The sequence below is a fragment of the Chenopodium album genome, chromosome 11, assembly GCF_948465745.1.
Source record: "Chenopodium album chromosome 11, dcCheAlbu1.1, whole genome shotgun sequence".
NCBI classification, from domain to species: Eukaryota; Viridiplantae; Streptophyta; class Magnoliopsida; order Caryophyllales; family Amaranthaceae; genus Chenopodium; species Chenopodium album.
Window position 1 is genome coordinate 2,330,755 of NC_137844.1, and position 13,090 is coordinate 2,343,844.

Here is a 13,090-nt window from a genome sequence, read left to right on the forward strand (position 1 = left end):
ATTACCATTTAACCATCCTCTTGAAATATGAAGTGAATGCATATTAATGTTTACGCTATCTTTCATTCTTGCCTACCTAGCATCATCTCTCCAATGGACTAAAAGTGTCATCATTGCAGCATAAAATCGCACTAGCTAGATACTTCACTAATTACCCGTCACTCCTTAATTAGTCCTTGCTATTCTACCAAACTATAATTATAAATATCATCCTTGCTATTCTACCAAACTATAATTATAAATATCATCCTTGCTATTAATAGTACTATTTATTTGAACAACCTACTCGTACATCTCAAAATGAATTAATGATCATCTCATAATGATAAGTGCATGTAATTAGAGTCTAATGATAAGTCTAAATAAGTTAAATTTAGAAAAGAAAAAAAACAAACAAAAAAAGTTCGTAAATAGGTTACTCCGTAATAAGTTTATATGGTTAGGGTCTGTTCATATTTACTGAACTGAGCTGAACTGAACTGAACTGAACTGAACTAATTGGAGCTGAACTGAACTGATTGGAGCTGAACTAAACTGAACGGAAAACTAAAATGCATAAAAATATATGAAAACGTTTATGAAAATTAATGATAATATATATAGTGGATTGTGGAAAATATAAAAGTGTTATAAAAATAACTCTGTATTTTAAATTATTATATTTTAAATTATTAAATTTTGTAAAAATAACCAAGTTGAAGTCATGGGACCAACAGAAGATCATACTATGTACGATGATAACAGAAAAGCAGCTATGGATATTGTACGAAACCAAATAATTGATCAGATATGGGAGTCAATTCAGAGGAGTGCCGAGGTAATGGAGCAACTTAATGGAGAAGAAGAAGACGAAGAACTAACCGATTATGAAAGCTAGTAACTGTTGTGTAATACTCTCATTTTGTCAATGAGTTCAACTATAAAAAAAAATGTGACCATTTTGAACGACGAATATAATTTAAAATAATAATAATAATTATTATTTTTATTATTATTTTTTTTATTATATTTATTATTATTATTAGTATTATATTATTATTATTATTATTATTATTGTCGTTGTTGTTGTAATATGCTAAAACATCTAAAACAAAAAAATTAAGAGCTGAACTGATTAGAGCTGAACTGAACTGAACTGAAAATAAGTAAATATGAACAGGCCCTTAGTCTTTCAAAAAGAAAAAAAAAAAACAACGTTTATATGGTAGAAAGTAGAAAATAACATTTGGAAAAAAAAAATGTTGATATACCAATGTTCACCTTCGAAATTATGTTTAAATAAATTTAGTTAGAAACAAATAAGTGAAAATAATGCAATTTTTTTAGTTATATAATTAAGGGGTTAAGGCATTGTTTTTTACACCTATCTTTTCACTTGGCTTTGCCTAAAATTTACTCCACAAGTTTTTGTTTTTTTTTTTTTTTTTTCTTTTTTTTTTTCTTTTTCTTTTTCTTAGCATATTAAAATAAGTTGAATTATAATTCGGGAAGGTAATACTAAAAGTTACATTTAAACTTTGATAGTGAAGCATAGCTCAAGTCTAAATTATTTAATTTGTAAAATTGAAAATCTCGTACAATAAATAAACAAAGTATGTTCAATACATATAGAAATGAATTAGTAGAATTCAAACTAAACCCATAAAATACAATAAACCTTAATCAAATAAAATCCATTTTACTGAGCAACATTTAAACATAAGAATCCGAAAAAAATAGGATAAGGGCCTGTTCACTTCAGCTTAATTTCACTTCAATTCAGTTCTGTTTAGCTCTAATCAGTTCAGTTCAGTTCAGCTCTTAATTTCCTTCTCTCATAAAATATTTATTTTAGCTCAATTCAGTTCAGTTTAGCTCCAATCAGTTCAGTTCATCTCCAATCAATTTATTTCAATCCAATAGATGTGAACAGACCCTAAGTTAAACATAAAGTTCAACAACAACAAAATAAAAGAAAAAAAAATAGCATCGTAATTTTCATGAATTTTCCTTTTTTATTTGGAAAATTTGTCAAAAAAACCTTTTAAAAGGACCTTTTTGCGGAAAAAACCCTTTAAAAGCTTTTTGGTTAAAAAAACCACCACGTTCCTTTTTTTTTTTTTTGCCAGAGGAAACCTAATTTTCCAATTAACCTCTAATTAACTTAATTAGACTCTAATTTCTTCTTATTTTTTTTCTAATTAACCTCTAACCCACCCCCACCCCTTCCTCCTCCCATGGCATCAACCCCCTCCCCCACCGGATCCGCTTAGCAAATCCCCCCACCTCTGGCGACCTCCTCCACCGCCAAACCACCCTCCCGGCCTTTCCCCCTAATCACCGCCTCCTTGATTTTGAAAAACCCTATAAAATCGATTTTGTGGTTTTTAAGCATCTTGCTTACAATTGATGCTTGTTTTGGCTTTGATTATGTATGTATGTGATGTTAGGGTGATTTAGAATCAAATTGCAATTGATTTGGACTTGATTTGAGAATGTTTGAGTAAATAAGAGCCAAAAATTCGAAGGGAGGTGGTGGTCCCCAAAGGGGATAAAGGGGAAAGGGAGGGTCAACCGGCGGTGGAGGTAGGTTGCCGGAGGTGGGGGATCTGGGCGGCGAGTCCAATAGGTGAGGGGGTTGCTTCCAAGGGAGGGGGAAAGTGAGGAAGAAAGGGTGGTTGGTTGGTGATTGGGGTGGTGGTTTTTTTTATGTATAAATTAAATATAATTATTAAGTAATTGGGTGGGTTAGAGGTTAATAAAAAGAAATGGGAGAAAATTAGAGTCTAATTAAGTTAATAATTAAGGAAATGAGTTTCCTTTCGCAAAAAAATGAACGTGGTGGTTTTGTTTTAACCAAAAAGCTTTTAAAAAGTTTTTTTTTTTTTTTTTTTCGCAAAATGGTAATTTTAAAAGGGATTTTTTTAACAAAATTTTCTTTTATTTTTTAAGTTATTAAGTGAGTTGAACTTCACAGGATCGAACCTATAACCTAAATGTCGGCGATGCAAAGCAAACCAAGCGTAGGGCCGTAGCACCGTATATGCGGCTTCTATTCTAAACATAGTGGGTAGTCCCGGGAAACTGTTGAAAAAAGTGACAAACTAATCAGCATCACAGGGTTGTCACTCATGGCGTGTGGGTTCCACTTAATGACTAGAAAGTAAACACTTCTCCGCACTTAATTACCCATCTAAATTAATTAATTAAATAATTTACTCCCTAATTAAAACCACTCGCTTTAATAATAAGATACCTTACCTTACATAACATTACAGCGCTAACATGGAAGAACCTCTCTCTCTCCTCCTCTTCTTTCTCTCTCTCTAACTTCTTCTACAATCAATTTCCATTTTTATTGTTTTTCCGATTTCAAATCCCTATTTTTTAGGAAACCCTAGAAATTCAATCACAACTGTCGATCTCTTCCTCTAAATTTGTTTATTCTTTCTACACATTTTTCTTCATTCGATTCATTTCTTTGATCGTCTTAATCGATTGATTTTTTTGTCCGATTAATTTGATATTATTGATGAAGCGGTTTCGAAGATGGCAGAGGATCTTCATCCTCTTTTTTCTCTCTCTTTCTGTATTTGCTCCTCTTGTTCTAGTCTCCATTCGACTGAAAACTCTTACTTCTGAAGGTGATTGTTATGTTTATTGATCTCCATTTTTTTTTTTTAATTTTTATGATAATTTTATGTTTCTGATTGAATTTGTGTGTGAATATATTTCCAGGAAGTAGCAATTTCGTTGAAGATTTACCTAGTATTGTATGTATTTTCTCTCTTCGTTCTTATTTAATTTCTTTCCATTTTTGTGTATAAATTAATGCGGAATATATGATTAAGTCAAAGAAATTCATTATTTTTTTTTTTTTTTTTTTTTTTTTTTTTTTTTTTTTTTTTTTAAGATGCAGCAGTATAAGTCAGATGCGTTACAACTAAATGCAGTTGAACAGGTATATAAGCGCAATTAATGTAGTGTGTATTTTTGAATTATTATGATGATTTTAGTTGAGCTTGATTTAGTGATAATATTTTGATTTTTCAATATTTTAACTAAATTAGGAAGCAAAGGAGGGTGTGAAAGAGCCTAAACAAGAAGTTTATAGAGATCAGAATTACTCAGTAGTTAATTTTAATCAGAATCAGGGTGGGGATTCAACGGTGCAGGGTTCGAGGGCGAGTGACGGCAAGGTGGCAGAGTCTGGATCACAACGTCGGGGTTAGTATACTTGACTGTATTTTGCTCGGTGATTCTTAGCTTAGCTATATGATGATGATGAGAGGATTGATAATGTTGTTATTGATTTGGCATTTTAGGAACTCGGCAACTTGTTGGGGAAGAAGTCAAGCCAATTCAACTTAGGGAAGAACTCGTAACGAAAATTAACGAGGTACTTGTTACAGGAAATAAGTTTTAATAACAAATGATTATATAGAACTTCACATGTTGATCATGAATCATCATATCAGAATGTTGTTATTGTAGTAGTTGAAGAGAAAACTTAGGATTACATTTTAGCTTTTAATGCCTGTTTGATCGCCGCAGTTATGGATTTTGAGGACAAAACTTGGCTGTAGTTTTTATGGTTGTCCTAATCGTACTGTTCAATAGTCCGATGATAGAATCACTTTACCAACTATAGGCTATCACAAGTAGTTAGTTGGGCTCAGCTATCTGGACCTATATTGTCAAATATACAACGTTGTGACCCAGTTCTGGAGATGTTTTGTTTCTTATTCCTGTCACATCTTTCTGTTTGTCCCAGACTGAAAATGTCAATTTGACCACTTATCTACTAAATAAATTATGCTCAATAGTGATTTATAGCGTTTTATAAGTAAAAATTCTGTGTGGCAATCTACTCATCATCAATTGCTGGCTGCTGACATGACACCAATGAGTGATTTGAGTTATTTAGGCAACTAATGGTACGCCTTATGACTAATAAAGCTAAAGCTACCTTGTTAACGGTGATAAATCCTGTCATCAATATAGACATGGATGAGGGTGAAGCTCCATTCTATATATTGATACCATTTAGGTGGCTAGCTCACAGCAGTTGCTGATGACTTTCACTTTTGATACTAATTGACTAGCATAACTCCTTTCTTCGAACAAATTGAGCTGGTAGTAATAGGTAGATTGGGGCATGTTTGAATCGAGGTTTTCCTATCGTTTTTCTTTACCTGAAGGTTGAGATTTATCCTCGATGGGGATCAAGTATCATGACCACTTCTGTTGTGAGAATTTACAGGATACATAATTCTGAGTGCTTCATAGCTCAAAATGATAGAGGACCAAAATTTTGCTCCAACACACATTAAAATTGTTCAGTCGGACTCTGAGATAGTCATCCTTTTGTGTTCTAATGTATTATCATGCTTTCCTTTCCAAGAATACCCTCTATTCTGATGTGAAGAGCTGAGACTTGCAGAAAACATCATAGATAATGTGGAGTTGTCAACTATCGTCCTTGGCTCCTTGCATGACTCATATTTACATCTCCTCTTGGTGTATCAGGTTCACTCAAATCAAATGTCTTCTAGTCAACATGATCATGGAGTTCGGGCCCCTCCACGTCCTGATACGCGGAGAGCTACAGATGAGAAGGTGAAGCAAATGAAAGATCAGGTGATTAGGGCCAGGGCATACTTGAGTTTTGCTACGGCTGCAAGCAATACTCATTTAGTGAAAGAGTTGAAGTTACGTATAAAAGAAGTTGAACGGGCAATGGGGGAAGCCAGAAAAGATTCAGAATTATCGAGAAGGTAATATGTCAAACTGTACAAGGATTTATGTGTCGTGACCTTTATCTTGAAAAGAATTTCTTCCTAGTTTTCTTTTCGGAGCTCTTTTACTTTGTTATCAACAGAGTAGATAGGGATGACTAGACAAGTAGTGAAAACTGTGGGCAAGTGATCAACATAAATAGTTTCTTCACGGTAGCTAATTGCTGTAATTTTCTTATGTCAAACGTGATATATTCTTGTTGCTCGTGTGAAGATTAGTACTGTATCTCCCTAAATTTGGTCATCATAAAGTTATGGGATGTATTCTAATTTCTGTTGTACTATTTTTTCTGTTTTTGCAGCCGTCTGCAAAAAATTAAATCTATGGAGAACACCTTGTCAAAAGCAAATCATGTATTTCCAGATTGCTCAAACATGGTTAATAAGCTCCGTGCAATGACACACAGTGCTGAAGAACAAGTCCAGTCGCAGAGGAAACAGACAACATTTCTTACCGAGCTTGCGGGAAGAACAACTCCAAAAGGGCTGCATTGTCTTTCTATGCGACTCACTACAGATTACTTTATGTTGCAGTCTGAAAAACAGAAGCTTCCCAAGCAACAGAATGTTTACAACCCTGATCTTCATCATTATGTTACCTTCTCGGACAATGTCTTGGCTGCTGCAGTGGTTGTGAACTCCACAGTGTCCAATGCCATGGTAATTGCCTAACTTTCACTTAATTCTGTTGATTTGGTTCTATCATAAGTGATTGTGTGAACTCCACAGTGTCCAATGCCATTTGCTCTATTTTTTTCTATGGTTCTACGCTCTACTTTACTTCTATTCATTTTCCTTTAATCAATATCTGAAAATCTTTATGTGGCTGGGAAAAACCCCTTCATTATGTGTTGATTATGGTGTTTACTCATGATTGTTTCTTGCATGCATGTCCCCTCTCTATCTAAATTTTATTTTCTGAGTAGACATCTGCTTTTTGAAACTTATAAACAAGGGTTTTCTACAGGAGTACCTCTTAGGTTTTTCTTTGGACGAACTCTATCAGGCCGCATAGTTTTTACTCCGTAACTGTTTAGTGTTTTGATGGATTGGAGTGCTGATTTCTTATTGATATCAGTGAAATGAACTGCATATCATATCTTTTAGGACTATACATTTTGAACTTTTTAAACCACGTTCATGGATGGGACGTGCGAAATTGGGATTTGTTAACGTAGCTTTGGGAGTTTCAGATCAAAACATTAAATGCAATTTTACAACAGTCAGATGATCAGGAATTCAGGATAGAGATGTTTGCAAAGGTTGTGGTCTTTCCTTTTATGTAAAATCAGTGTATACTTTTATCATTATATATTTATTTGTTGACTAGAAGCAGAAAGTTGGCTTGGCAGATCATCTGACTGTTGTAGAAATGGTCTTTATCCGAACGTATCATTGCCTGAATCTCGCTAAGTTTAGGATTATAGTTTATTACTCCTCCCCTTCTTATTGTCTTGTTCTTATTAGTGGCAAAAGTTTTTTTTTTGTTTTTTTTTTTTTTGGGCGAAAAGAGGCCAAAAGAGTGCGAGGCTTTAGCAATATAGTTTCGGCAAACTAATTCCATTTAATAATTGTCTTACTTCCAGGATGGACTCTAGTAGAAATCAATCTACTATTAAATATAAATAGAGCATGATAGTCAGTATTGATTTTTTTTTTTTTTTTTTTTTTTTTTTTTTTTTTTTTTGCACGAAATAAAAGCATCTAATATTAAAGTCTTGGGCTGGTGAAACTTGAAGATCTGCTGGTTGGGGATCTTGACGGTTGACGAAGTCTGATATGTATGTTGGGAGAAAATAATGAGTTGGTCCTATTTTGGAGAAGGTTAGCAAAGTTATTGCTGTTGCAAAGTTGTACAGTACAACTTAATGAAATTTGGGTAAATTTAATTTGAGAAATTGTAATAGACTAACATAAGGAGGGGCAATATTGGTAGTCTAGTATTATTAGCTAGGTTAGTAGTCTTAAGCTTAGTATAAATAGAGAGAGAGAGAGGGGAAGGATGGAGGTAGGCAGAATTGTGGAGTGAAAGTCCTTTTGAGAGTTGTGACCTCAAGTCATTCATTAGAGAGTTGTGACCAATACGAGCTTTGTAGGCTAAACTTGCTATCTTTTGTAAGAAACCATTTATCTGTTAAATCAAATTTCCAAGCTTTCTCCTTTAAGTTTCCTCTTAATCAGTAAAGTATACAAATCAGATTACCAGTCTATAACAGAAATATAAGATTTATGTTTTTTACTGATGGGGACCTGTGAAATACTAATGTATGATGATGCTCGTTATAGTGCTGACCAGAGAGTTAGGTTAAAGCTTAGGTTTACCTCTGAGGGGAACTGAAGAGCTGCCTGTTGTATTTCTGTTGAGTCTGACATAATCTTTTGGCTATATGTGCCTACTCATTTTAGACATATATATTTATATTTGCCCTCAGATTATCACTTTAAATGACATTACATTGGTATTGCTTGCAGGAACCGGAGAGAGTTGTCTTTCATGTGGTGACAGATTCTCTGAATTTTCCTGCCTTCTCCATGTGGTTTTTGTTAAATCCTCCTGGAAAAGCCACTGTCCAGGTTCTAAATATGCAAGATTTTCAGTGGTGGCAGGAATATGAATCATCACACGAGAAGCAAGGTTCCCGTGATCCAAGATATTCATCTCTACTTAATCACCTACGCTTTTACCTTCCTGAAATTTTCCCTCAGCTAGATAAAATAGTATTTCTCGACCATGATGTGGTGGTTCAAAGAGATTTAAGTGGTCTTTGGACCATTGATATGAAGGGGAAAGTTAATGGTGCAGTAGAGACATGCCAAGAAGACAAGTCTTCGTTCAGGCGGATGGCGATGTTCATCAATTTTTCAGATCCTCTGGTGGCTAGGAAGTTTAATGCCAATGCATGTACATGGGCTTTTGGGGTGAATTTGTTTGACCTCAGACAGTGGAGACACCATGATTTGACCTCAAGCTACCATAGATTCCTTCAAGAGGTAAATTGAATGATTTGTTTCCTCATTCATTGTACCATATTGTCACTCTTGTTTTATTCTTCTTCATTGGTAATGTTGCGTCTGGGTTAAATGTTTTTTGTTCATCCAACCTTTTTTTTTCACCCCTTTCCCCTTTCCCTTCCCATTCAGTTTCTGTGTCCGTCTTTCCTTCATCTTTCCTTCATCTTGTTCTCAAAGATCATGCTGTGTTCTGTACAATTCCTTGAATTACTCATGATTTTCAAAATGACTTACGCATTGATTCTTTTCGTGGTTACTAATAAATTATGCTTGTAGAAAATGTCTCTTTGATGTGAAACTGTTAAGACTAGGTGAATACTTCGTTAAACCTTAGAGTTGACAACCCTCAAGAAAGATAAAATGAGTGTCATAGGTGCAGTATTTTTTACGGCATTCCTTCGCTTGTCTCTACATCTTCCTCATGAGGGTGCCAACCCGAGGATTCTTAACATTTCTGCTATGACCTTAGTTATTATGTATCACCGTTGCATGACTTGCCTCATTGGATCTGGTTGCAGGGCAATGGAAGGCCTCTTTGGAAGGCAGGAAGTCTACCTTTAGGCTGGGTCACTTTCTATAATCAGACAGTGGCTTTGGACCAAAGATGGCATCTTTTGGGGCTAGGATTTGATTCAGTATTGAGGTTGGAGGACATTGAACAGGCAGCAGTTCTACATTATGATGGAATCATGAAACCTTGGTTGGATATTGGGATAAAGAAGTACAAAGGATACTGGAACAAGTTTGCGAATTATGATCATCCCTACATGCAACAATGTAATCTTCATGGGTAATATGATTTAGTTGAGACTGGAAATTGGCTCACACGCTCATCAAGACCCCATGAAGGAAGGCTCTTCATTCCTTGAGTACGAGGTTTGTCGGGGGCTTGCAATGACATCAAGGGTCGGGATTTCGACCAACAGCGGCAACTCACAGTATATTCTTTTGCCAATTTTGGCTTGTTAACTACTCTTCAAGTCATACAAACAGATACAAGAATAGTTCATTCTTTCATCTAATTAATTCATGTAAATTCAGCCGATTATAATTCTTTTCATTTCCAGTATCCTGCTCAGAGTATTCTAGGGAGCTGATCTGAGCCAGCTTATAGCAATAGTGAGCAAAATGAGAAATTACTTGCAGAGTTTTTTTGTAATGACAGTTGCTTTACTTGTATATAACTCGATCAAGAGTTGTGGCAGCTTTTATGTACTGGTATATGATATTCTTTTTATTTGAATGGTATTTATTGCTTTCAGTCCGTCTCTTGGCTAAACTGCTAACGATCAATTAACATGAGTACTCAAGTCCGAGAAATACCGATGGTGTTGGCGTCTTGGTGAATCCTAAACTCTCGGTCTCTCACAGCAGGTCACTCCGTATCAAACTGTACCCGGAGATATACTAACTGCGTTGGAGCTGTAAATTAGTGATGATATCGTTGCTTTCTTAGAGCTAATTTTGTAAGGAGCTGGAGATATTTGTAATATAATCATATTCTGTTTCTTACAGCTAATTGCATGTGAGTCGGTCAATCATTGATAAATCTGCACATTTATGTGGTTTAAGCAATCCTAGAAGGAAATGTGAGCATGTAGACATTAATTGGCCGAGAAATTGTTGTATTCATTTTAGGAGCTCAATTGACATAAATCAGTACTCAATAATGTAAATTAATACAATAATACGGATACCTAATCTACCTATTGCTCTACTGTTGTTGAGAAACTAATGAGTATACCATATTATTTTTCACACCAACGCACATAAGGAATTAGTTTCAGTTTTAGCATATTTCATGAAAAGCTCTGTCGTTTATTTTTTAAGTTATGAAATTCGTCAATTTTGCTATCGTCCCCCTTGGCATTCTTAATTTCTTACCCCAAAATTGAAAATTATCTATTTTGGACAATTTAAGAGGTCCCATCAATCCAAGGGTGAGAAAAACAACCAAATACATGATGCCACATAGGATAAATTAAAATAGATGATACAACACGTGGAGCTGATCAATTGGTTGATAGAAGATAAAGGATATGAAGTGAGGGCCGTCAATCTATCCACGCTAAGTGGTTCAATTGCCACTTATTTTGTTACATCAAATATTAATTTGAAGGACTTGCATTACTACCACAAACTTAGAACTACACACTTTTCATCTAACAATAAGCTGTGTTCGTTGCTAGCTTTGCAGTGGTCTAACACCGTTAATTAGAAAGAGAAAAACAATGGCCACCATTACTGCTAGTTCTTCAGCATCTTTGGTAGCCCGTGCTAGTCTTGTGCAGAGCAGAAGGGTTGGTGTTTCATCTTCTCCCGTTCTCGGTTCGTCTCCTAATGTTTCTTTTTTCCTCGTTTTCATATTTTGATTTTCTTTATAATATGTTGTTGGTAGAAAGCATCGTACTTTCATATTGATCCAAATTGGTTTGATTGGAGTTGATTTTTAAAATTGTTTTATAGATTTGTTGTGGCTCAAAAGATCGCCTTTTAATTAAGAGGTTAAGAGTTTGATTCTCATCTCGTTATACCCTCAATTTCTTATTGATTAAATTTTATCGACCTCCCCCAATCTTAGGGGTTTTGTATGCCGTCCTAGGCATATAAATCATGAAGTAGATCTTACTTTGTCTAGAAGGATAGGACCTAAAGCTATTAAGAGTACAAAGTAGTTTTTAACTAGAGATGTCTAGTTATCACACAACACAATGATATGATCTACATATAACTTGGCATATTTTTTTTTTTTGATATTTTATTTATAAACAATTCAAAAGCAACATATAACCAAACAGGAACACATGACTTCTGAATTGTCCCTAAGCATGATATATAACTGAAAATTTCTTGATAGTTCATAGTGTATTATTGATCAATTTCATTAAACTTAGTCAATATCAGATGAAATTAATGGTGAAAACTTTCATAATGTTTCAGGATTGCCAGCAATTACAAAGAAGGGTGGCAAGGTAACATGTTCAATGGAGAATAACAAGCCATCAACCCAAGAAAGCACCACAAACAAGGGGATGATGGGTGCCTCAATGCTAGCCGCGGCTGCTGCCACCGCCATGTCGAGCCCAGCAATGGCTCTTGTTGATGAGAGAATGAGCACAGAAGGAACAGGACTTCCCTTTGGGTTAAGCAACAACCTTCTTGGGTGGATCCTTTTGGGTGTGTTTGGTCTCATTTGGGCTCTTTACTTTGTCTATGTTTCTGGTCTTGAGGAGGATGAGGAGTCTGGATTGTCCCTCTAAATTAAATGACCATATTCTACTCAACCAAATGTATTTTGATGTGAATTTCATCTGATCGAATTTGGTAAACTTTTTTATATTTTGAATGTAGAAATGACAAGATATTATGGTTTATCAAGTTTGTTGTAAGATTTTACTACCTTCTAGCTTGTTGATATAATATTGTACTATTGTTATTCTTACAATGAGTCAAATTTAAAAATGAGTGCCTGATATAATATATGGGTAATCTAAGGTTGAGGTTAAGGCTGAGGTACCTGATCTGATAAATTAGGTTCCAAACTTGAATCGTTCCTCATTCATTGTCTAACTTCTGTAGGTAAATAGCGAGGTAAGCTTGAATGGCATAGTAAATGTTGTACTGATAGTATGAATCAAGACCTCATAGTATAACTTCTGTCAGCTAGGTAAGCTTGAATCGCACGCCTCGCTCATAGTAAATGTTGTACAAGTAGTATGAATCAAAACCTCATAGCAAAAAAAAAAACTTCTTCCCTGGATTCATGCACCATATATGGGTGATTGAGGAAAAAAAGAGATAACCAAAAACGAATTGCACCAGCCGGGAATCGAACCCGGGTCTGTACCGTGGCAGGGTACTATTCTACCACTAGACCACTGGTGCACTTTGATGATAAACTTAACTCTCAAAACAAGTAGTCCGCACTTAGCTAAATAAGCATTGGGACAGTCTTAACTTCTCACAATTAGGCTAATTTCTTCCCAACAAGATATTTAGTATAAGTAACCCCTTTAATACTGACTAAGTAATCCCTATTACACTAACGAAGTAACCCATATAATGGTTGGTCACACCGTGTGGCCAGCCACATATAAGACTTTGTGTTGCAATTAATATTTAACGAGTTTCGTACTTATAGTGTTATAAAGTAATAATCGGTGATGAATATTAGGGACCTAAGCCTCACTAAAGTCTGCCGCTGATTGTAGCAAAGCAACTATCTCCATGTGAATGTAAAATGACAAGTTTTGGAGAAAGGATGGAGACAATGATACTTCAATGTTCAATCACTATCAAAA

At 35.0% G+C, this 13,090-nt stretch overlaps 2 protein-coding genes and 1 non-coding gene across 4 annotated transcripts; 2 read left to right on the forward strand and 1 right to left on the reverse strand.

Annotated features, from left to right (window-relative positions):
• Nucleotides 1-3,255: 3,255 nt before the first annotated feature.
• LOC145568198 (putative galacturonosyltransferase 6) lies at nucleotides 3,256-10,010 on the forward strand. 2 transcript variants are annotated; one of them, XM_081627633.1, is made up of 9 exons: nucleotides 3,256-3,623; nucleotides 3,718-3,752; nucleotides 3,893-3,940; nucleotides 4,050-4,206; nucleotides 4,305-4,378; nucleotides 5,509-5,756; nucleotides 6,080-6,437; nucleotides 8,250-8,768; nucleotides 9,308-10,010. In XM_081627633.1, exons 1-9 carry the CDS (start codon nucleotides 3,512-3,514, stop codon nucleotides 9,581-9,583), a joined length of 1,827 nt encoding a protein of 608 aa, XP_081483759.1. In that variant the 5' UTR covers nucleotides 3,256-3,511; the 3' UTR covers nucleotides 9,584-10,010. The 2 variants fall into 2 exon arrangements, with proteins under 2 accessions (XP_081483759.1, XP_081483760.1); XM_081627634.1 differs by having other exon boundaries at nucleotides 3,899-3,940.
• Nucleotides 10,011-10,899: 889 nt separating this feature from the next.
• Nucleotides 10,900-12,188, forward strand: LOC145567143 (photosystem II reaction center W protein, chloroplastic-like). Its single transcript, XM_081626377.1, has 2 exons — nucleotides 10,900-11,117; nucleotides 11,730-12,188. The coding sequence occupies exons 1-2, from the start codon at nucleotides 11,021-11,023 to the stop codon at nucleotides 12,047-12,049; spliced, it is 417 nt and encodes a 138-aa protein (XP_081482503.1). The 5' UTR covers nucleotides 10,900-11,020; the 3' UTR covers nucleotides 12,050-12,188.
• A 415-nt stretch (nucleotides 12,189-12,603) lies between these two features.
• Nucleotides 12,604-12,674, reverse strand: TRNAG-GCC (transfer RNA glycine (anticodon GCC)). The gene has a single exon. It is a non-coding gene; the product is annotated as a tRNA-Gly (tRNA).
• Between the last annotated feature and the right edge of the window lie 416 nt (nucleotides 12,675-13,090).